Source organism: Nyctibius grandis, chromosome 31, assembly GCF_013368605.1.
Source record: "Nyctibius grandis isolate bNycGra1 chromosome 31, bNycGra1.pri, whole genome shotgun sequence".
Taxonomy (NCBI): Eukaryota; Metazoa; Chordata; class Aves; order Nyctibiiformes; family Nyctibiidae; genus Nyctibius; species Nyctibius grandis.
This window is the reverse complement of record NC_090688.1, coordinates 954434-978575: the sequence shown is the minus strand read 5'-3', so window position 1 is coordinate 978575 and position 24142 is coordinate 954434. Positions and strand designations below refer to the sequence as shown.

The 24142-nt window shown below is 60.8% G+C and overlaps 3 protein-coding genes across 3 annotated transcripts; 1 reads left to right on the top strand and 2 right to left on the bottom strand.

The window, feature by feature from the left end:
• Window positions 1-11293: 11293 nt before the first annotated feature.
• Window positions 11294-13707, top strand: LOC137674892 (acrosin-like). Its single transcript, XM_068420688.1, has 5 exons — window positions 11294-11364; window positions 11681-11881; window positions 12220-12485; window positions 12763-12908; window positions 13375-13707. Exons 1-5 carry the CDS (start codon window positions 11294-11296, stop codon window positions 13705-13707), a joined length of 1017 nt encoding a protein of 338 aa, XP_068276789.1.
• A 1235-nt stretch (window positions 13708-14942) lies between these two features.
• LOC137675039 (proline-rich protein 36-like) lies at window positions 14943-19389 on the bottom strand. The gene is made up of 3 exons (XM_068420928.1): window positions 16804-19389; window positions 16607-16711; window positions 14943-16189 (listed from the first exon to the last, which is right to left on the bottom strand). Exons 1-3 carry the CDS (start codon window positions 16904-16906, stop codon window positions 14943-14945), a joined length of 1455 nt encoding a protein of 484 aa, XP_068277029.1. The 5' UTR covers window positions 16907-19389.
• Window positions 19390-19473: 84 nt separating this feature from the next.
• KLHL33 (kelch like family member 33) lies at window positions 19474-24142 on the bottom strand. Its single transcript, XM_068420680.1, has 5 exons — window positions 24102-24142; window positions 22687-23214; window positions 21509-22442; window positions 20915-21085; window positions 19474-20349 (listed from the first exon to the last, which is right to left on the bottom strand). Exons 2-5 carry the CDS (start codon window positions 23207-23209, stop codon window positions 19776-19778), a joined length of 2202 nt encoding a protein of 733 aa, XP_068276781.1. The 5' UTR covers window positions 23210-23214; window positions 24102-24142; the 3' UTR covers window positions 19474-19775.

The following is a 24142-nucleotide window of genomic DNA, read 5'->3' as shown; positions in this document are numbered from 1 at the left end:
AGGCTTGAGCAGCAAGATGGACAGGATCCAGTGCAGGCTGCAGGTTACCATCACCGTTTCCCCCGGGTCAATGCCTGCCCACCCAAAGGCAGCCGCAGCTCCTCCCAGCACACACATCCTCTGCAGCTGACTTAGCCCTTGAAATAAAGTTGCCAGTTTTCACAGCTAACCATGCTTCAGTCCGATTCAATCTCCTGTGCCAGGCAAGGACTTCACGGCCGGCGCCTGCAAAATGAGGCAGCGGGAGCTGCGCTGGGCCGTGCTGACGCCCACGGGGCTGCGCCCGCCCGGGCTCCAGAGCGGCTCTGGGGGTCACTGGGATGCCCTAAGGCAGGGGCTCAGCCCCCCAACCCCTGGCGCTGGGGGGCTGCCCCTCGGGGACCTCACCCTGCCCCTTGTGCCAGCCAGACCCGCAGAGGTGAGGCTGCTTCCCGAAGGCACCGGTGGCTGCGTTGGCCCCGGCTTGAGGAGCTCGGCTGGGAAACGGGCAATAAAGAGAGAGGAAGTTTCCGGGCGCTTTTGGGCTGGTGTGAGGATTTTTCACGATTCCTTTCCCCCCTTGCTGGTCTTGCGGCTGCCCAAGGTGCAGCCAGACAAGGGGAGGAGGGTCCCTGCCTGGCCTGCAGCTCCCTCCCTCCCTCCCCATTCTGGGCGGGATTTGGGGTGATTTTGCTGTGGCACTGAGGCAAAGCCGCGCCCCAGAGCTGAGCGCGGTGGGACGCGAGGAAGGGCGTGATTGTCCTGAGGCTTTGCAGGGCTCTGCCCTGAGCCCTGTCCCCCCTGGAGGGGACACTGGTGGTGCTCAGGACGAAGGCCTTGCAGCCCTGACTGTCGTGTGTCCGTCCCCGGCCCCCCCAGGTCTGTCCCTGTCCCAGGGGCTCTGTGCTGCTTTCTGCGTGGGGCCGTGTGCGTGAGTCTTGCAGGGACCTGTGTGTCCTGGCTGCCCTGGGGAAGGCGACAGGGCAGTCCCTGCCCCGCTGGCGCTGACTTGGCTCTGGGGGCGATTCGGTGCCCTTCGGAGCTCGCCGGCTCCGATTTGGGGCTCAGCAGGGCTTTTGCACCCCTGCGGTGCCGTTTCCTGGTGCCCCCTACGCTCCCTCCCCGTCCCACTCAGGCACTCAGCGGTTCTGGACAAACACAAACAGCTTTTAATGGCAAAAACAAGAACAAACTCCCCTCAAAGCTACTCTAACCCCCTCCCTCCCCAAATACACCCACCCTCCTGCCCCATCCCCTACTCCCCCCATCCCATTCTCATCACTGTGGTGGGACTAATCCCGCCCCCGCCACTCCCATGCTGCCTCCGAGAGCCCTGCGCTTGCAGGGTGCTGTGGCCGAGGTGCTCTGCCCCCCGCTTCTGCCCCCGCTTCTGCCCCCACTTCTGCCCCCGCTTCTGCCCCCACTTCTGCCCCCACTTCTGCCCCCGCTTCCGCCCCCACTTCTGTCCCCGCTTCTGTGGCACGGCCGCAGCAGTGTCACCAGGGTCCCCAGGCATGGGGTTGCTGGTGGCACTGTCTATGATGACCTCCACCACCTCCATGGAGGACTCAAAGTGCCACCAGGTCTCATCGAGTGGCTCCTCCTGGGGCACTTCAGGGTCACCTCCTGGGTCCCCAACGCTGTCGTTGTGGGGGGCAGCACAGGGGCTGGGGTGGACGTCGCTGCCCAGGGGTGACCCCACAGGGGTGGCCGTGCCGGAGTTGATGGCCTCTCCAGCCTGCCCCTCCATGTGCTGGCAGCTGGGGGTGGACATCGGCAGCACTGGGGTGGCCTGGGCCACCGCTGTCTGCTCAGTGTCGGTGTCACTGGGTGCCCCAGGCACGGGGCTGCTGGAGGGACTCTCCGGGTCCACCTCCACCGCATATATGGAGCCCTCAAAGAGCGACGAGGTCTCCTTGAGAGCCGCCTCCTGGGGCACTTCAAGGTCACCTTCTGAGTCCCCAGTGTGGTGGTCGTGGTGGGCAGCAGAGGGGCTAGGGGGGTCGTTGCTGCCCTGGAGGATGTCGCTGCCCAGTGCTGTCCCCGTGGAGGTGGCCGTGCTGCAGCTGGTGTTCCCTGAAGCCTGGCCCTGCATCTGCTGCCAGCCGGTGATGGATGTCTGCAGCACTGGGGGGGCTGGGGCCACCGCTGTCCCCTCAATGCTGGTGCCACTGGGGTGCCCAGGTGTGAGGCTGCTGCACAGATCCTCCAGGCTGAGCCCCACCGTGTCCAGGAAGGGATCAAGGAGCCTCAGGGCCTCTTCAAGAGCCTCCTCATCATAGGTGTTGGGGTCACCTGCCAGGTCCCCAGGGCCTTGGTCGTGGGGGGGCAGCACAGGCGCTGGGGGGGACATCACTGCCTGGTGGGATGGTGCTGTCCGGGGCTGTCCCTGCGGTGGTGGCTGTGCTGGAGGTGTCGTTCTGTGCAGACATCCCAGTGCTGTGCTGGGACGTCAGGGTCACCGGGGGGGCTGGGGCCACTGGGATGACGGTCCTCTGGATGCTGAAGAGCCGGGAGCCAAAGCAGCAGCCGCACGGAGCCATCTGCAGAGCTATGGGGGGGAGCAGGAGCCGTGCTGAGCTGGGGGGAGCCTCGAGGGGCACCCGCCGAGCCGGCCCCGATGGCCGACGTCCCCCAGCCCTGCGCCAGGCACGTGGGGAGCTCGTGGCCAGGGCGCTGCCTGTGGGGTGAGCTGCTGAGCTGGGGGGAACGGGCCTGCACATTGGGGAGGAGACTGGCTTGTTGGGGGTGAGAGGGGAGAGCTGGCCCCAAGGATCTGGGCAGTTCTCCGGCAATGGGGTCGACTGGCGCGCATCAGGCAGGCGAGGGCAGGGACGCTTGGCTGGGCTCGCTGCAGCGATGCCCCAAAAGTGCTGGGGGGACAGGGGTGGTGGGGCTGGAGCGCCCGGGGTGGGGGGTGCTGAAGGTGCCCAGAGTCGGGGTGCCCGAGCAGCCAGGGGTGCCGTACCTGCTGGTGGTGCCTGAGGGGCCGGGGGTGCCCCCACGCCTGGGGGTGCCCAGGCTGCGAGGAAGGGCCGCTCCTGCCTGGGCAGTTGGTAGAGGATGGCTGAGCCTGCAAGAGAGCCAGGAGTGACGGGTGGGGGTCAGCTCAGCTCTGGCCCCCAAGGACATCCCCGTGCTGCAGGGGTGGGGGTCGGTTCCTACCTTGGGGATAGATGGTTTTGGGGAGCACAAGCGGCTGAAGGAGCCGGGGCGCCGGGGGGAACCGGGGGCCACGCGCTGGGAGCTGCTGTGGTGGCCGCACCATGGTGCCTTCTGGCCCTGTTGGCTGCTAAGGACTCTCTGGCGTATCCCGGGAGACGATGTTGAGGGTCCCCGTATGCCGCCCCACCCCAAGAGCCTCCCCAGCTCCTGTTGTCATGGAAAGGGTTAAGGGGGGCTGGGGTGTCCCCTCCCCCTGACAGGCGGCTCTCAGGGGCTGAGGGTGCAAATGCTTTTTGCTTTAAGTATATTAAAGTATATTTAAGTAAGTGTTTTTCAGGGGGAAAAAGAACAAGTTGATTGGGCCGAGCTGTGCGGGGACCAAGGAGCATCCGCAGCCTCCTTGTGCCACACGGCAGATGCATTTGTGCCTCTTGCCCGTGCTCCTGCGTGCTGCCTGGGCTGGAGTGCCTCAGGGGGAGGGAACGGTGTCGAGGGCGCGAGGGAAGGTCACACGTTGTCACTTGGCAGCACGCTTTCCCCAGCTCTCCCTCACGTGGTGCTGTCAGGTCTTTTGGTCTCCTGATGGGGAAAGGAGCAGCTCCAGATCCCTCACGGTGGCGGCCATGCTGTCCCCAGGTGCCTGACACCCAGGATGGGACAGTGCCCGCCCCTGCGTGCTCCCAAAATAGGGCTGGATTCTGCACAACACGTCACGATGAGACACTGGGGCTGTCTGTGCACCCCAGGCACTGTGTTAGTACGTGCCCTCCTCGTACTTGGGAGGATTTGGCACTGTTACCGGAAAGTAGTAACCAAGAAAACTCTCTAACCCAAATGCTAGTTTAGAAAGCCGACACTGGTTTATTGCAGTGCTGGGTTCATGGGGGATCTCTCCTCCTGGCGTGCACACCCAGGGACAAAAGCACGCTCCTAATATACATTATAGGAAAATGAATATTCATACAATTCCCGAGAAAAGCCCGCGTATTCCAAGAAACCATAGAATCACAGAATCACAGAGTGGTTTGGGTTGGAAGGGACCTTGAAGGCCATCTCGTTCCAAGCCCCTGCCACAGACAGGGACACCTTCCACCAGACCAGGTTGCTCCAAGCCCCATCCAACCTGGCCTTGAACACTGCCAGGGAGGGGGCAGCCACAGCTTCTCTGGGCAACCTGGGCCAGGGTCTCACCACCCTCACAGTCAACAATTTCTTCCTAATATCTAATCTCAATCTCCCCTCTTTTAGTTTAAAACCATTCCCCCTCATCCCATCACTCCATGCCCTTGTCAAAAGTCCCTCTCCAGCTTTCCTGTGGCCCCTTCAGGCACTGGAAGGTGGTAGAAGGTCTCCCCAGAGCCTTCTCTTCTCCAGGCTGAACAGCCCCCTCATCTTCCTTGACTCTTCCCTTTCTCCACACTTGTCTCCTCCCAAACAAGCGACCTAAACCCCGGTTATTTTTTTCCCCTTGCTCCCAGGTTTGCCACATGTGTGAACAGATTTGGTGTTTCAGGTGCTGTTCGCTAGGTCATCTTGGACTTCCAAGGCATTACTGATGGGGTTTCCTGGGTACTGCTGTCTCTGCCAGCTTCGTCTCCTCAAAATGACCCCAACTTCTCTGTGAAGTGTGCCCACCTCTCACGGCAATCCCCCTTAACCACCTGCAAAATCTGGTGCTGGAATAGCAGAGTATCCACAAAAGACAGGTTGTCTTCTCTAAGGCCACCTTCACAGAATCACAGAATCACAGAATCACAGAATGTTAGGGATTGGAAGGGACCTCGAAAGATCATCTAGTCCAATCCCCCTGCCGGAGCAGGATTGCCTAGACCATATCACACAGGAACGCGTCCAGGCAGGTTTTGAATGTCTCCAGAGAAGGAGACTCCACAACCTCTCTGGGCAGCCTGTGCCAGTGTTCGGTCACCCTCAGGACAATCACGCCCTTCCTCGCGTCCCACCGCGCTCAGCTCTGGGGCGCGGCTTTGCCTCAGTGCCACAGCAAAATCACCCCAAATCCCGCCCAGAATGGGGAGGGAGGGAGGGAGCTGCAGGCCAGGCAGGGACCCTCCTCCCCTTGTCTGGCTGCACCTTGGGCAGCCGCAAGACCAGCAAGGGGGGAAAGGAATCGTGAAAAAATCCTCACACCAGCCCAAAAGCGCCCGGAAACTTCCTCTCTCTTTATTGCCCGTTTCCCAGCCGAGCTCCTCAAGCCGGGGCCAACGCAGCCACCGGTGCCTTCGGGAAGCAGCTTCACCTCTGCGGGTCTGGCTGGCACAAGGGGCAGGGTGAGGTCCCCGAGGGGCAGCCCCCCAGCGCCAGGGGTTGGGGGGCTGAGCCCCTGCCTTAGGGCATCCCAGTGACCCCCAGAGCCGCTCTGGAGCCCGGGCGGGCGCAGCCCCGTGGGCGTCAGCACGGCCCAGCGCAGCTCCCGCTGCCTCATTTTGCAGGCGCCGGCCGTGAAGTCCTTGCCTGGCACAGGAGATTGAATCGGACTGAAGCATGGTTAGCTGTGAAAACTGGCAAACTTTATTTCAAGGGCTAAGTCAGCTGCAGAGGATGTGTGTGCTGGGAGGAGCTGCGGCTGCCTTTGGGTGGGCAGGCATTGACCCGGGGGAAACGGTGATGGTAACCTGCAGCCTGCACTGGATCCTGTCCATCTTGCTGCTCAAGCCTTCACCCCTTTAGGTGCTGCACGAGGTCCTGCAGCAGATTGAAGAGTTCCACGAGCTTCTGGAGTGGAAATGGACAGGGCCTAAAGCTGCCCGACTGCGTGGGTGTTGGCTTCTGCAAGGGGGTGGTGGTGAGGACTGGCTGTGGCGCTGGAGTAGCCGTCACTGCTGGGCGCAGTCCCATCTGGACCAGGATCCAGTCGTAGAAGTGCTGAGTGGAGGTGTAGACTCCGGGCTTCCATGGTCTCGCACAGCCTGTCCCCCAGCTGGTCACCCCAACAAGCCAGAAGTAGTCAGCGCTCTTGTCTTTGCAGACGAGAGGACCACCGCTGTCACCCTGCAGCGGGGGAGAGAGGATGAGGTGGTGTTGGGTGGCCGCTGCCAGCGCTCCGGCTGGCTCCTTCTCTCTCCCAGCACCTGCCGGAGCCGTGTTCACTGCGCAGAAAGGCTCTGCTCAGGTGCTGGGGCCTGCAGAGCCTTGTGTGGGAGGGGGTCGGGGGCCTGTCAGGTGAGGCTGTCTCTCATCTCTGCACAGTGCTGCTGCGTGTGTGGGAGACGCATGTTGCAGGCCTGGGCTGTGGGCCTGTGGGCTGCCAAGAGCACTGGCTGGGCTTTGTGGGTCTCTGGGACAAGGGGGCACCGGGCAAGCACCTGCACGTGGGCAAGGGGAGGTGAGCCCCGAGAGCAGTGGGGACCCAGCGGTGGGCGGGTGACATGCCAGGCCCAGCACGCGCCGGGGTAGGGTTGGGCGGTGGTGACGGGGCTGCCTGTGCTGCTGGGGGTGACTTCACAGAATGTTAGGGATTGGAAGGGACCTCGAAAGATCATCTAGTCCAATCCCCCTGCCGGAGCAGGATTGTCTAGACCATATCACACAGGAACGCGTCCAGGCAGGTTTTGAATGTCTCCAGAGAAGGAGACTCCACAACCTCTCTGGGCAGCCTGTGCCAGTGTTCGGTCACCCTCACCGTAAAGAAGTTTTTCCTCATATTTATGTGGAACCTCCTGTGTTCCAGCTTGCACTCATTGCCCCTTGTCCTGTCAAGGGATGCCACTGAGAAGAGCCTGGCTCCATCCTCATGACACTTGCCCTTTACATATTTATAAACATTAATGAGGTCACCTCTCAGTCTCCTCTTCTCTAAGCTAAAGAGACCCAGCTCCCTCAGCCTCTCCTCATAAGGGAGATGTTCCACTCCCTTAATCATCTTCGTGGCTCTGCGCTGGACTCTCTCTAGCAGTTCCCTGTCCTTCTTGAACTGAGGGGCCCAGAACTGGACACAATATTCCAGATGCGGCCTCACCAGGGCAGAGTAGAGGGGGAGGAGAACCTCTCGTGACCTGCTAACCACACCCCTTCTAATACACCCCAGGATGCCATTGGCCTTCTTGGCCACAAGGGCACACTGCTGGCTCATGCTCATCCTGTTGTCCACTAGGACCCCCAGGTCCCTTTCCCCTCCGCTGGTCTCCAACAGCTCTGCCCCCAACTTGTACTGGTACATGGGGTTGTTCTTGCCCAGATGCAGGACTCTACACTTGCCCTTGTTATATTTCATTAAATTTCTCCCCGCCCAACTCTCCAGCCTGTCCAGGTCTCTCTGAATGGCTGCGCAGCCTTCCGGTGTGTCAGCCACTCCTCCCAGTTTTGTGTCATCAGCGAACTTGCTGACAGTGCACTCTATTCCCTCATCCAAGTCATTAATGAATATATTGAATAGTACTGGTCCCAGTACCGACCCTTGAGGGACTCCGCTAGACACAGACCTCCAACTGGACTCAGTCCCATTGACCACCACTCTCTGGCTTCTTTCCTTCAGCCAGTTCACAATCCACCTCACTACCCGATCATCCAGACCACACTTCCTCAGTTTAGCTGCGAAGGATGCTGTGGGAGACCTTGTCAAACGCTTTACTGAAATCGAGATAGACCACATCCACAGCTTTACCATCATCTATCCACTGGGTTACGTCCTCATAAAAGGCTATCAAGTTGGTTGAGCATGACTTCCCCTTGGTGAAGCCATGCTGAGTGCCCCTAATGATCCCCCTGTCCTTGATGTGCCTAGAGACAGCACCAAGGACAAGTTGTTCCATCACCTTTCCGGGGATGGAGGTGAGGCTGACCGGTCTATAGTTACCCGGGTCCTCCTTCTTGCCCTGTTTGAAGACTGGAGTGACATTCGCTTTCCTCCAGTCCTCAGGCACCTCTCCCGTTGCCCACGACTTAGCAAAGATGATGGAGAGTGGCCTAGCAATGACTTCCGCCAGCTCCCTCAGCACCCGCGGGTGCATCCCATCAGGGCCCATGGATTTATGGACGTCCAGATTGCTTAATTGGTCCCTGACCCAGCCCTCATCTACCAAGACAGATTCCTCCTCTATCCTGACTTCTTCTGGGGCCGCAGGGGTCCGGGGCTCCTCAGGACAGCCTCCAGCAGTATAGACAGAGGCAAAGAAGGCATTCAGTAACTCCGCCTTCTTTTTATCCTCTGTCTCCAGGGCCCCCACCTCATTCATCAGTGGGCCTACATTGCCTCTAGTGTTGGCTTTACCTGCAATGTATTTGAAGAAGCCCTTTCTGTTGTCCTTGACCTCTCTTGCAAGGTTTAATTCCAAGGAGGCCTTAGCTTTCCTAGTTGCCTCCCTACATCCTCTGACAACAGACTTATATTCCTCCCAAGTGGCCAGCCCCTCCTTCCATGATCTGTACACCCTCTTCTTCCACTTGAGTTTGCCCAGCAGTTCCCTGTTTAACCATGCAGGTCTCCTGGTACCCTTCCTTGACTTCCTACCTGCTGGGATGCTCTGATCTTGAGCTCGGAAGAAGCAGTCCTTGAATGCTAACCAACTCTCTTGGGCCCCCTTACCTTCTAGTACCCTGTCCCATGGGTTTTCCCCTAACAATTGCTTGAAAAGGCCAAAGTTGGCCCTCCTGAAGTCCAGGGTTGTGATTCTGCTAGCTATTCTGTTCCTGCCACATGAGATCCTGAACTCTACCATCTCATGGTCACTACAACCAAGGCTGCCCTCAACCTTCACCTCTTCAACCAGACCCTCCTTGTTAGTAAGGATAAGATCCAGCAGCGCTCCTCTCCTAGTTGGCTCATCCACCATTTGCATCAGAAAGTTATCATCAATGCACTGGAGGAACCTCCTGGACTGAGGATGGCTGGCTGAGTAGGCCTCCCAGCAAATATGAGGGTAGTTGAAATCCCCCACGACAACCAGGCCCTGTAATTGAGAGACTGCTCTCAGCTGCCTGTAGAAGGCCTCATCACCCTCCTCATCCTGATCCGGTGGCCTGTAATAGACACCCACAACAGTATCACCCCTGCCAGCCTGCCCCTTAATTTGCACCCACAAACTCTCAACTCGCTCCTGATCCGCCCCTGGACAGAACTCAATACATTCTAGCTGCTCACTCACATAAAGAGCAACTCCACCACCTCTCCTTAGCGGCCTGTCTTTCCTGAACAAGACATAGCCATCCATGACCACATTCCAGTCATGCGAGGCGTCCCACCAAGTCTCTGTAATTGCCACTAGATCACAGCCCCCCGACCGAACACGGATTTCTAACTCCTCCTGTTTATTCCCCATGCTGCGTGCATTGGTGTACAGGCATTTCAGGGAGCGAGCTGGGCACACCGATTTCACCCCAGGGGGATGGGAGGCCTCCTGGTCTACCTCAACACTAGAGCGTTGCCCCAGTGGTGCAAGCCCAGCTACTACCCCATCCCCCTTCGAATCTAGTTTAAAGCTCTCCGAATGAGCCCTGCTAATTCCTGTCCCAGAACCCTTTTGCCCCTACGACATAAACCTTTCCCATGTATTACCGTCACGCCTGGTGTCTTATAAAACCAGCCATTATCAAAGAACCCAAAGCCCTACCTGTAGCACCAGTCTCGTAGCCAGGCATTAATAGAGAGAATCCTACTATTCCATCCCACGTCATCACCTGAAAATGGAAGGAGGGAGGAGAAAACAACTTGTGCCCCAGACTCTTTCACCAACCGTCCTAGGGCCTTGTAGTCTTTCTTCATCCCCCTCAGACTACGGGATGCAGCTTCTTCCCCACCTGTCTGGAAGATCAGCAGGGGTTAGTAGTCTGTGGCCTTCACCAGGTTGGGGAGTTGCCTGGTGATATCCCTGATTCGGGCTCCAGGCAGGCTGCAGACCTCCCTGTGATGGGGGTCAGCTCTGCATATTGGGCCCTCAGATCCCTCCTCTCTGCTCTAAGCAGATGTGGGGCACCGCCTTCGGGTCAGTTCTCAAAACACAAAGCAGCCTTGGGTCCGGTTTGTTTGGGACCCAGTTCTGGTGCCCATGAAGCCACGCTACGCCTCAAGGGCCTTGAGAGCAGCTATTCCACGTTCAGACAGAGCCTGCCCTGTCACCCTAGGAAGCAGGTTGTGCACCCAGCTCTGTGCCCTACCTCTATCCACACAAGCCAGGATGGCGGCAAGAAGCTCCAACACCTTTCATGAGCTTTGAGGCCGCCCTTCCTCAAAATCCTGCTCTCTACCCTCCAAGGACATGGCCCTGCTCAGCAAATGCAATGCACGTGGCTGGCTCCTGCTTTTCTCCCACGGCTGCCCTGCACTCCAGCATGGGAGCAAGGCCCCACTACACAGCTGTAGAAGGCAGACTGAGGAGATGCTGCTGATCCAGGCTTTACCAAAGCCCTGCAGATTGGCATGTGGGGCTGAGAGCAGGAGCATCCCTCTCTGCCTAGAGATTGACATTTCTTGTCCTTGGCCACGCGGACCACGTGCCACAAGCGCCCTTGTCATCGCTGGCCCAGAAGAGCACTAGAACTCACAGACAGCAAGAGCCTGAGGCTGGCCGAGGGCGTTGCTGTGGCTGACACAGCCAGCGTGGGCTGTGCTGCATCTGCGTTTCACTGTGCATTGAGCAGGAGGCTTGACGCTGCTTGGGGACGCTGGCCTTGTTTGGCTGGCACATCCCTGCCCACCTGCTGCACCTGCAACCAGACTGGCTCTTCGCACCCAAACGTGCATACTGCCCGTAGGAGTTCTGTTGTCTGGGGTATGTTTTGTGGGAAGGACCTGGTGGCACACGGCTGCAGAGAGCAGGGTGGCGGTGACCTTCCCAAGGAGGCTGTGATGCCACACTTGTTTCTTTCCTGCTGGCTGTTAGCAGGCAGTGCTGGGAGCCAGGCGCTGCTGCCTGCCACGGCGCCTGCACACCCTCATCCCGCAAGCAGAGCATTCAGTGGGGGTCTGTCGAGGTGATCTGATCCCAGATTGTGCCTCCCCTCCTGCTTGGAACCCCCCATGTTGCCCCCCGCCCATTGGCCACCGTGCCCAGCACCCGCAACCAGCCCCTCTGTGACATCATCCCCGGGGCCAAGGGCACCACGGGCACCGTCAGTGCTGCCAGCACTACGTCGGCTGCTGCACTGGTGGCGACCAGCCCTCAGTTCTTGCAGCTGACACGTGCTGATGGCAGCGATGGATTTGCTCCGCGTCATCGTCCTGCTGGCCTTGTGCTGGCCTGTGCACGGCATGTGGGACAGCTGTGGGTAAGTGGCCCGAGGCTCTGGGAGGGAGCTTGGGCAACACTTATGGGGTTCACTGGGGTGTGCGCGCTTGTCCCCCGTGGCCACGACACAGCTTCCCCAAGCCCATGGGGGAGCCTCAGCTCCTTGCCAGCACCCAGGCTGCTGGCACAACTTGTGTGCGGGGCTAAAGCAGAACCAGGCATGGGCAGACACACGCCCCATGGGGTTCCCTGGCCCTGCTGTCCATGCAGCGCCTGGTGGGGAGGGAAGACGGCTGCCCTTCAGCCTGAACAGCAGCAAGCCCTCGAGCAGGACACTGATGAGTTTCTGCTTACAGAGGGACCTGCGGGCTGCGGCCCATGGTTTCTCGCTATGGCTCATCGCGCGTCGTGGGTGGCACAGATGCCCAGCCAGGAGCCTGGCCCTGGATCGTCAGCATCCAGGCTCCCTGGAAAACAGGCACGGGGCATGTATGTGGAGGGTCCCTCATCAGCTCACAGTGGGTCCTCACAGCAGCCCACTGCTTCATCAAGGTCAGGTAAGGAGGACCAGGGAACGGGCATGTCCCCGCAACACCAGCAGGTGCCCTGCCCGCAGCACCACGTGCTGCTCCCTTCCCTTGCCCTTGCGGTACGCCCAGTGCCCAGGCACTCCCGAGCCCACCTGAGAGACTGCTCAGGAGAAGGCTGGGCTCGTGCCACTGCTGCCCAGCAGCCTCCAGCTCCACGCTCCTTGTGCCTAAGGCATGCGAGGGCACTCACACCCTCCGCAGAGCTGCTTTCCCCTCTCCCTCGTGAAGCAGGAGGCAGGGAGCTGCTGGGCTGCTGCAGCACGTGGCTCCGCTCCCTCTGAGCTCTCTCTCCATCCGCTTTCCAGCCACATCAGCACGTGGCGCGTGGTGATCGGGGCCACCCAGTTGAGCCAGGAGGGCCCTGAGACCCAAGTGCGCAATATTGCGCGGCTCCTGGTTCACGAAAACTACGCACATGGCCCGGAGGAGAACGACATTGCGTTGCTGGTATTGGACCAGCCTGTCCAGTGCGGCTACTATGTCCAGCTGGCCTGTGTGCCCGACTTCTCGCTGAGAGTGTCAGAGCTGACCACCTGCTACGTCAGCGGCTGGGGTTCCACGACTCCAAGATGTGAGTTGCCAAAAGTGCTCGTGTCCTGGGGGCCAGCTTGGCACACGGGGGAGGCGGGTTGGGCTTCCTGAGAGCAGAGGCGACAGCCCGAGTCAGGCTGCGGGGACATGTGCCTACAGAGACGTGGGCTGAGCCCTTGCCCAAAGCAAGAGAGAAGGGAAAGCCCGGTACGATGCCTCTGCAGAGGCAGAGGCAAGCCCTAGAGGGGGGTTCGTCCAGACAGGGCAGGAGAAGTGGCCACGAGCTGCTGGCTGTTAATTCCTTCCTGTGCTCACAGCTGGACGACCCAGCGATGCGCTGCAGGAGGCCCAGGTCCACCTCATTGACGCCAAGCTCTGTAACAGCAGCTGGTGGTACAGAGGGGCCATCCACACCCACAACTTGTGTGCTGGCTACCCGCAGGGTGGCATCGACACCTGCCAGGTAGGAGCGTGCTACAAGTCACCCCCAGCAGCACAGGCAGCCCTGTCACCACCGCCCAACCCTACCCCGGCGCGTGCTGGGCCTGGCAAGTCACCCTCCCACCGCTGGGTCCCCACCGCTCTCGGGGCTCACCTCCCCTTGCCCACGTGCAGGTCCTTGCCCGGTGCCCCCTTGTCCCAGAGACCCACAAAGCCCAGCCAGTGCTCTTGGCAGCCCACAGGCCCACAGCCCAGGCCTGCAACATGCGTCTCCCACACACGCAGCAGCACTGTGCAGAGATGAGAGACAGCCCCACCCGACAGGCCCCCGACCCCCTCCCACACAAGGCTCTGCAGGCCCCAGCACCTGAGCAGAGCCTTTCTGCGCAGTGAACACGGCTCCGGCAGGTGCTGGGAGAGAGAAGGAGCCAGCCGGAGCGCTGGCAGCGGCCACCCAACACCACCTCATCCTCTCTCCCCCGCTGCAGGGTGACAGCGGTGGTCCTCTCGTCTGCAAAGACAAGAGCGCTGACTACTTCTGGCTTGTTGGGGTGACCAGCTGGGGTTATGGCTGTGGGAGACCAAGGCAGCCCGGAGTCTACACCTCCACTCAGCACTTCTACGACTGGATCCTGGTCCAGATGGGACTGCGCCCAGCAGTGACGGCTACTCCAGCGCCACAGCCAGTCCTCACCACAACCCCCTTGCAGACGCCAACTCCCACGCAGTCGGGCAGCTTTAGGCCCTGTCCATTTCCACTCCAGAAGCTCGTGGAACTCTTCAATCTGCTGCAGGACCTCGTGCAGCACCTAAAGGGGTGAAGGCTTGAACAGCAAGATGGACAGGATCCAGTGCAGGCTGCAGGTTACCATCACTGTTTCCCCCTGGGTCAATGCCTGCCCACCCAAAGGCAGCCGCAGCTCCTCCCAGCACACACATCCTCTGCAGCCGACTTAGCCCTTGAAATAAAGTTGCCAGTTTTCACAGCTAACCATGCTTCAGTCCGATTCAGTCTCCTGTGCCAGGCAAGGACTTCACGGCCGGCGCCTGCAAAATGAGGCAGCGGGAGCTGCGCTGGGCCGTGCTGACGCCCACGGGGCTGCGCCCGCCCGGGCTCCAGAGCGGCTCTGGGGGTCACTGGGATGCCCTAAGGCAGGGGCTCAGCCCCCCCAACCCCTGGCGCTGGGGGCTGCCCCTCGGGGACCTCACCCTGCCCCTTGTGCCAGCCAGACCCGCAGAGGTGAAGCTGCTTCCCGAAGGCACCGGTGGCTGCGTTGGCCCCGGCTTGAGAAGCTCGGCTGGGAAACGGGCAATAAAGAGAGAGGAAGTTTCCGGGCGCTTTCGGGCCGGTGTGAGGATTTTTCACGATTCCTTTCCCCCCTTGCTGGTCTTGCGGCTGCCCAAGGTGCAGCCAGACAAGGGGAGGAGGGTCCCTGCCTGGCCTGCAGCTCCCTCCCCCCCTCCCCATTCTGGGGGGGATTTGGGGTGATTTTGCTGCGGTACTGAGGCAAAGCCGCGCCCCAGAGCTGAGTGCGGTGGGACCCGAGGAAGGGCGTGATTGTCCTGAGGCTTTGCAGGGCTTTGTCCCGAGCCCTGTCCCCCCTGGAGGGGACACTGGTGGTGCTCAGGACGAAGGCCTTGCAGCCCTGACTGTCGTGTGTCTGTCCCCAGCCCCCCCAGGTCTGTCCCTGTCCCAGGGGCTCTGTGCTGCTTTCTGCGTGGGGCCGTGGGCGTGAGCCCTGCAGGGACCCGTGTGTCCTGGCTGCCCTGGGGAAGGGGACAGAGCAGTCCCTGCCCCGCTGGCGCTGACTCGGCTCTGGGGGCGATTCGGTGCCCTTCGGAGCTCGCCGGCTCCGATTTGGGGCTCAGCGGGGCTTTTGCACCCCTGTGGTGCCGTTTCCTGGTGCCCCCTACGCTCCCTCCCCGTCCCACTCAGGCACGGAGCGGTTCTGGACAAACACAAACAGCTTTTAATGGCAAAAACAAGAACAAACTCCCCTCAAAGCTACTCTAACCCCCTCCCTCCCCAAATACACCCACCCTCCTGCCCCATCCCCTACTCCCCCCATCCCATTCTCACCACTGTGGTGGGACTAATCCCGCCCCCGCCACTCCCATGCTGCCTCCGAGAGCCCTGCGCTTGCAGGGTGCTGTGGCCGAGGTGCTCTGCCCCCCGCTTCTGCCCCCGCTTCTGCCCCCGCTTCCGCCCCCACTTCTGTCCCCGCTTCTGTGGCACGGCCACAGCAGTGTCACCAGGGTCCCCAGGCATGGGGTTGCTGGTGGCACTGTCTATGATGACCTCCACCACCTCCATGGAGGACTCAAAGTGCCACCAGGTCTCATCGAGTGGCTCCTCCTGGGGCACTTCAGGGTCACCTCCTGGGTCCCCAACGCTGTCGTTGTGGGGGGCAGCACAGGGGCTGGGGTGGACGTCGCTGCCCAGGGGTGACCCCACAGGGGTGGCCGTGCCGGAGTTGATGGCCTCTCCAGCCTGCCCCTCCATGTGCTGGCAGCTGGGGGTGGACATCGGCAGCACTGGGGTGGCCTGGGCCACCGCTGTCTGCTCAGTGTCGGTGTCACTGGGTGCCCCAGGCACGGGGCTGCTGGAGGGACTCTCCGGGTCCACCTCCACCGCATATATGGAGCCCTCAAAGAGCGACGAGGTCTCCTTGAGAGCTGCCTCCTGGGGCACTTCAAGGTCACCTTCTGAGTCCCCAGTGTGGTGGTCGTGGTGGGCAGTAGAGGGGCTAGGGGGGATGTTGCTGCCCTGGAGGATGTCGCTGCCCAGGGCTGTCCCCGTGGAGGTGGCCGTGCTGCAGCTGGTGTTCCCTGAAGCCTGGCCCTGCATCTGCTGCCAGCCGGGGATGGACGTCTGCAGCACTGGGGGGGCTGGGGCCACCGCTGTCCCCTCAATGCTGGTGCCACTGGGGTGCCCAGGTGTGAGGCTGCTGCACAGATCCTCCAGGCTGAGCCCCACCGTGTCCAGGAAGGGATCAAGGAGCCTCAGGGCCTCTTCAAGAGCCTCCTCATCATAGGTGTTGGGGTCACCTGCCAGGTCCCCAGGGCCTTGGTCGTGGGGGGCAGCACAGGCGCTGGGGGGGACATCACTGCCTGGTGGGATGGTGCTGTCCGGGGCTGTCCCTGCGGTGGTGGCTGTGCTGGAGGTGTCGTTCTGTGCAGACATCCCAGTGCTGTGCTGGGACGTCAGGGTCACCGGGGGGGCTGGGGCCACTGGGATGACGGTCCTCTGGATGCTGAAGAGCCGGGAGCCAAAGCAGCAGCCGCACGGAGCCATCTGCAGAGCTGGGTGGGGAGCAGGAGCCGTGCTGAGCTGGGGGGAGCCTCGAGGGGCACCCACCGAGCCGGCCCCGATGGCCGACGTCCCCCAGCCCTGCGCCAGGCACGTGGGGAGCTCGTGGCCAGGGCGCTGCCTGTGGGGTGAGCTGCTGTGCTGGGGGGAACGGGGCTGCACATTGGGGAGGAGACTGGCTTGTTGGGGGAGAGAGGGGAGAGCTGGCCCCAAGGATCTGGGCAGTTCTCCGGCAATGGGGTCGACTGGGCGCGCATCAGGCAGGCGAGGGCAGGGACGCTTGGCTGGGCTCGCTGCAGCGCTGCCCCAAAAGTGCTGGGGGGACAGGGGTGGTGGGGCTGGAGTGCCCGGGGTGGGGGGTGCTGAAGGTGCCCAGAGTCGGGGTGCCCGAGCAGCCAGGGGTGCCGTACCTGCTGGTGGTGCCTGAGGGGCCGGGGGTGCCCCCACGCCTGGGGGTGCCCAGGCTGCGAGGAAGGGCCGCTCCTGCCTGGGCAGTTGGTACAGGATGGCTGAGCCTGCAAGAGAGCCAGGAGTGACGGGTGGGGGTCAGCTCAGCTCTGGCCCCCAAGGACATCCCCGTGCTGCAGGGGTGGGGGTCGTTTCCTACCTTGGGGATAGATGGTTTTGGGGAGCACAAGCGGCTGAAGGAGCCGGGGTGCCGGGGGGAACCGAGGGCCACGCGCTGGGAGCTGCTGTGGTGGCCGCACCATGGTGCCTTCTGGCCCTGTTGGCTGCTAAGGACTCTCTGGCGTATCCCTGGAGACGATGTTGAGGGTCCCCGTATGCCGCCCCACCCCAAGAGCCTCCCCAGCTCCTGTTGTCATGGAAAGGGTTAAGAGGGGCTGGGGTGTCCCCTCCCCCTGACAGGAGGCTCTCAGGGGCTGAGGGTGCAAATGCTTTTTGCTTTAAGTAGTGTTTTTCAGGGGGAAAAAGAACAAGTTGATTGGGCCGAGCTGTGCGGGGACCAAGGAGCATCCGCAGCCTCCTTGTGCCACACGGCAGATGCATTTGTGCCTCTTGCCCGTGCTCCTGCGTGCTGCCTGGGCTGGAGTGCCGCAGGGGGAGGGAACGGTGTCGAGGGCGCGAGGGAAGGTCACACGTTGTCACTTGGCAGCACGCTTTCCCCAGCTCTCCCTCACGTGGTGCTGTCAGGTCTTTTGGTCTCCTGATGGGTAGACAAGTACGACCTCGGCGGCCAAAGCGGGGTGGTGAGAGCATCAGGGTGGTCCAGCTCTGTAGGAAGGGCTCCAAGAAGAAACCTGGGCCCAGAGGAAAGCGTTGGAGCAGAAGCTGGTGGATCAGCCGGTTGGAAGATGCAGGCGATGGCCACGACCTTGCCCTCATGCCTCCGCCCGTAACACTATTATGGGCCTTAAAAAGCAGATTTTGTGGCGACATGGCACTGCCAAAAGAATAAAGTCAGACAACAGGACTCGTTTCCAAAATAGCCTCATAGACACCTGGGCTAAAGAGCCTGGTATTGAATGGATATATCACATCCCCAACATGCACCTGCCGCCGGGAAAGTGGAACGATATAATGGGCAGTTGAAGACGACCCTGAAAGCAATGGGTGATGGGGACACTCAAAAATTGGGATGAGCACTTAGCAAAGGTCACCTGGTCAGTTAATACCAGTGGATCTGTCAGTCGGGCTGGTCCTGCCCAGTCCGAGCTGTTGCGCACCATAGAGAGGGATAAAGTCCCCGTGGTTCATGCAAGAAATATGTTGGGGAAAACAGTTTGGGTTACTCCTGCCTTGAGCAAAGGCAAACCCATGTGTGGAATTGCTTTTGTTCAAGGACCTGTGTGCACCTGGTGGATCATGCAGGAGGATGGGGAAGGTAAATGTGTACCCCAAGGAGATTTGGTTCTGGGCAAGAATAGCCAATAACTTGAACTGTATGATGCCAAGTGTCATTTGTTACAGTAAGAATCACCCCAGACCCTGAACATGGGCTGCACCAGATACACCAGCTATAAGATCAAGATGCAACACATCATCCTGCTGTGCCCAACTTCAACAGTCCATGACACCGTATTGAGGCCTGGTCACGATTTGCCAACTGAGTGAATCCCACACCAATGTTTTTCCTGCCCTGAGAGACTATGATGAGGAATGGAACCCACGGATCTGGACTAAATTGGAGAGATGGCCCATGGACTGGAGAGAATATCTGTGTGTAGATGTGGATGTATGTTGAGGGATGGGGAAAATACTAGTGACTGGATGTAAATGATATAGAATAAGGGGTGGAATCCTGTCCTGGTTTCACTGGGATTTGGTTTCAGTGTGTGGCCAGCCATGGTGATCAAGGCCCTCAGCAGTTAAATCCGGGGCAGCTGACCCAGGCTGGCCCAGAGGTGTGTTCTGTATCATTGACATCAAGCTCACTATAAAAGAGAGGGCTTGCTGGGAAGGGGAGGTTCTTCCTGCTCTTCTTGTCTCTCCTCTCCCTCATTTCTAACAGTTGCGATTCCTGGAGCAACTTGCTGGTGCTCTATAGATAAGTATAATTTTGTCTCTTTTGTGTTGTCATTTATATCGATTTCTTTATTTCATTAAATCTGTTTAACTTCAACACACAAGTCTCCCTCCTTTTCCCAATTCCCTTCCTCCTCTGGGGAAGGGACACTGGGTGAGAGAAAAACTGTTTATTGTTTAGCCCCAGGTGCGGGCTAAAATGAAGACGGGTCATTAGACCACATCTAAAATATGGGTTTGGGGAGCCATGAGAGCCTGCAACCCTCCCCTACAGACCCCAGGACCCTCAACTCTCTCCCCAAACGTACCACTGGTACCCCAATATCTCCCAGAATCCCCGTTACCTCCGCCTCTCCTTGCAAGTCCTCCCTAGGATTCTCCCCCGTCTCCATACAACAGCACTCCAAGTCACTTCAAAAAGCCAAGACCTCCCCGAACCACCTAGGAACCCCAAAGCACCCAGGACCCCCCAATGCCCACCATCTACCCTGTCATCTACTCCAAAACCCTGGCATCCCCAGGACTCTCCTATTCCCTCAGGATCCCCCATGTACCCCAAGATACTTCTCAGTCCCAAGACACATGCACACCCTCACCCCTGCCCGATGAACGCAGGCACCCAGAGCCCCAGTGCCCTCCAACCATCGCTCCCTAGGGCACCCAGGAATCCAGGCAATCCTGGTCCCCACCACAACCCATCCAGGCCACTCAGGCTGTTGGTCTCCTGATCTCCTGTTCCTTGTGAGAAGCACCTGGATGTCTGGATTGCCCAGCAGAAACAACAAGACCCAGCTGGGCAGTTCAGGAGCCATTTTTATTTAACCCAAGCTGGGGCAGGGGTGGGGGGGCAGATGTTGGGGGATTCCCAGTTCCCAGTGAAGAGCTCAGGGCAGGGAGTGCAGGGTTGCAGTGTGGGGAGTCTTTGTGTCCCACGGGTTCCTCACAGTCTAGGGCATGTACCCTGGGGATGGGGGGGTGGGGGTTCACAGGAGGAACCTGTTCTGGGGGAGGGATCTGGGGCAATTTTGTCCCACGGAGGTGCCTATGGATGCTACCTAGAGATCCCAGTGTGGGGTGCAGAGCTTTTAAGCCCCCCTAAGTATTATTGGGGGTGTCAGGTGATCTCGAGGGGTCCTGAAGGCAGTTGGGGCCACGCAAGGCAGGAGGTACAGTGAGGACACAGGCTTGGAGGTCAGTGTAGGCATGGGGCAAGGTGCCCCGGGTGATCCAGCGCCGGGTGCCTGGCTGGTAGGCGTGGATCAAGTGGGTGTCCCGGTAGGTCTCATGACTGTACCCTCCCAGTACGAGCAGTTCCCCCCCCAGTACAGCTGCGCCCCCAACTACATGCGCGTGGGGCAGGGGGCTGAGGAGGACCCAGATGTCCAGCTTGGGGCTGTAGACCTCAAAGGCCAGCTGGTCCCTGTAGCCACTCTGCCCATCCCGCTGGCACAGCCCCCCAGCCACATAAAGCTGCCCACCTGCCTCCTCCATGATGTGGCCAGCTCGCTGGCCATTCATGGGGGCCAGGAGCACGGCAGGTGCACCCGGGATGTAGCGCAGCAAGGACGCCTGGCACTGTGCCTCATTGCACCCCCCTGACACGTAGAGGGCACCATCCAGGGCACACGCCGCGTGCCCACACAGAGCCATCGGCAGCGGCTGGCACCTCCTGGGCAAGGAGAGAGGGAGAGGGTGAAGGGTAGGTTAAGCAGGGCTGCCCCGTGGTGACTGCCTGCCCAGGAGTTCCCCAGTGAGCCATGGCTGCTCAGCAGGCAACGCTGGCCAACACCCAACGAGCCCCAGTGGGCAGCATCAGCTAACACATATGGATGCCCAAGGGACATCACCGTTCAACAGTTTGTAGACCCCAAAAGACACAGAGTGGACTCACTCAATGGACAATATTGACCAACACCCAACAGAGCACCCAATGAACATAGCTGGAAGATGTTTAAATGATTCAACTCATTGGCAGATGGCCCACAGGCCCTCAGTGAATACTATTGGCCAAAAGCTCATTTACCACCCAATAGACAACACTGGCCAACACTCAATGACCCCCCCCAAGGGACATGGCTGCTCAACACCCAGTAGTCCTCTCTCAAAGGCCACTATAGGCCCATTCTCCATTGGAGTCTCAGTGACCCAAAGACCACTCAATGGGCACCACCACTGGCCTGTGCAAGGGGCACCCAGGGCAGAGGAAAGCAGGTGTCCACGTGGAGCGGTCTCACCTCCAGGTGTCGTCGGCCAGGTCATAGCACTCCACAGTGTCTGTGCAGTAGAGCTCCCCCGAGTTGCCCCCCAGGGCATAGATGAAATCCCCAAGTGCCACAGCGGCAAAGTAGCTCCGCCCACAGGTCATGCTGGCCAGGCGCTCCCAGGAATCATCCATAGGCTGATACCTGGGTTTGAGAGGTAAAGGGGGCATGAGACTACCTGTTACCTACAATGCCATGAGGTGATGTTGGCACCACTGAGGGCAACAACCCACCTACAACCAGCCAATCCCATAATGCCTTGGGGCCACACGGTCCTTTGATGGGAATATCCCCTCCTCCTGGGCAATACCAAACCCATAATGCCCTGAGGCATCTCCAGATAAGAGTCTCCCTGCCCTACCCCCAAAAAGCCTGTAACACCCCGAAGTGGGAGGGCGCCTCCCAGTCCTACACTCAACCAATCCCAGAATGCCTTGGGACCTCTTGATCAACTTCAGTCTCACAATGCCTTGGCTCCCTGGGGCAGCTTTAGCTCTGCCAACATTTCCTCTGACCCCACAATGTCCTGGTGCCACATGGCACCTCTAGGTCCTCTGTAGCTCTCACCTGTAGACACTGGCCAGGGTGTCACGGACACCATAGTAGCGCTTTCCACCTAGGATGTAGAGGATGTTGCCCACCACAGCTACAGCATGGCGGAAGCGTGGGCCATCAGGAAAGTGTCCCAGTGCCCGCCACTCAACCTGTTTCACCAGCCCCACAGCACTGAGGTAGCGGTGGGCAAACCAGAGGTTTCTGCTGGGCTTCCGGGCAGCCAGGTTGGCCGTCTGTTTGTCTCCACCACAAACCACCAGCACCTCTTGCAAGGAACGCACTCGGCATGGCAACTGGGCCATGGGGGCCAAACTTGCTACCACAAGCTCACGGAGGACCTTTGGGTCAGCTACCCCTGCAGTCACTGATGAGACTCTCTTCAGCTCCCGGCCGGACATGAGGGCAAAGCGAACAGATGACAGGACTTCCTTGGCTAGATCCTCTTGGCCATCTCCATTGGCCATAAGCCACCGGGATGCTGCTTCCAAGGCCTCCAGTTCATGGAGGACATTGAGACCATCAGAGCGCAGAAGGCGGATGAGAAGGTGTGCAGGAAGATCCAGGAAGGCCGGTGTGGCCACCACGCTGGGGAAGGTGGCCAAGATGTAGTCCTCTGCTACGCGGCCCACCTGGGCCAGCCCGTAAGCCCCAGCAAAGGCCAGCACATCCAGGCCAGTTTCTGGGGTCAGGCCACGGGTGAAAACATCCAGGCAGAGCGTGAGGAGCCCCCAGGCCTGGTAGCGCAGGGAGGTCTCAGCTGCCTCCAGGACGGCGGGCCACGGCCCTGCCACAGCCCCAGTGTAGGCAAAGGAGAGGAGGAGACGCAGCTCGGCTGGGGACAGCCCCGTGGCCAGCGGGGCGGCGGGGTCGTGGGTGGCCTCCCGCATGGGGCAGGTGAAGAGGGCCCGGAAAAAGTCACAGGAGCAGCTCAGGGCCAGGCGCTGAACTAGGGGGAAGGAGGGAGAACAGTGGGAGCAGTGGGGGACCCTTTGCACTGTGCAGCCCCCGGGAACTCAAGCGTCCTGCCCACCCCCGCAAACCCCCAGCCCTCCGGAGCGGCCAGCCCTGTGGGCACCTCCTAATCCCCACCTGGAGCCTCAGCCCTCCAGCCCCTGCTGGGGGACCCAGCTGCCCCAGCACACCCTGTCCCCCTCCCCAGCCCCTCCTGGAGGACCCCCACCTCTGCTCACCTGGGATGACCTCGTCCCCTGCCCGGAGCTGGAGGTCGCAGCCCAGGCCGCTGGCGTGGAGTTGCTCCATGGCTCTGAGCGTCTCCCACTGCTCATCCAGGGGCTCGGGACCCCCCTCCTGGGGGTCACTCTCCAGCCGCAGGGCACAGGCGGCCACTACCCGGGGGGCCCCAAGGGCCCGGGCAGCCTCTGCCACCTCCTCCTCCCGGCCGTGGGGCACAGTTCCCCCGTAGGCGAAGGCCAGCACGGCCCGCCAGCCCCACAGCGTGGCCCCGGGTGGCAGGGGGACACGGAGCAGGGGGCCCTGGCACACCGCTCTGGTCCTCCCCTCCAGGGAGTGGAGGAAGAAGGAGCTGATGGAGGCCAGGACCACAGCATGGGCCACGTCGCCCTCTGGGCCCACAGCCACGTCCACCAGCTGTCCTGCGGTGCGGAGCTGGTCGGCCACGGCCAGGAAGTGTCCGGCGTGGGCCCCGTCCCGCAGGTGCCACTGGTCCGGGGCTGGCCCCTCTGCAACCCACATCTTGCCTGTGGGAACATATGGAGGGGAGGGGGGTCAGGGTGCCACCCCATTAGCCAGAGCCTCTGGGCCATGGCAGGAGTCCTGGCTGGGGACACGGGGTCCTGCTACCGGCGCTGCCCCATCGTGAAGCCACTGGATCCATTGCCAAAGCCTCTACCCCACAGCTCAGGCCACCGGCAACTGCTACTGCCCCATATGCCCCTTGGCAAAACTGCAGCCCCGTAGGTGGCACCAGCGGACCACGTCGCGGCCCCATAGCTGAGGCTGATGTCCCTCATCTGCCTCGTTGCTGAACTCTCAGGATGAAGCTACTGACCCACAGCCGACGCTGCTTCCCTCGCTGAAAGCCACAGCCCCATAGCTCAGTCCATGTCCCCGATCAAACCCCCTGCCCTACAGCAGAGGCCACCAAGCCCTTCCCCAGCCATTGCCCCAGTCGACACTACTGGTGCTCCAACAGCGGCAAAGCTGCTGGTCCCCAGCACAGCTCCCCAGCGAGGCCGCCTGTCCCACCCCTGCGGTGCAGCAGCGATGCCGTGCGCTGCCCGTCACGTGTTGCGCTCTCTCACGTCGCACTATCGCGTGTCACGACGCGTTGCACTGCGAGTTGCATGTTACGTTGCACATCGTGCGCCCTCCTGCACCGCTCCCTGCTGGGGCGAGCCGGCCCTTGTGTGCCACGCGGCCTGGCGCCGCGGCATGCTGCACGCTGTCACCCCCCGCCCCGGCACGAGCGGCGCCTCGCGTGTCGCTCGCTGTGTTTGCCCGGTGTCGCCCGTCCTCGCTCAGGCCACACGCTTTGCAGCCCGGTGTTGTGCACGCCGTGTGCCACGTCCTGCCTCGCCGCACGGCGTGCCGCGCTGTGCCGTGCCACGCACTTGTCCCCCCTTACCGCCTGCCACCGCTCCGGGAAGCTCCTGTGACCCCCCAGGA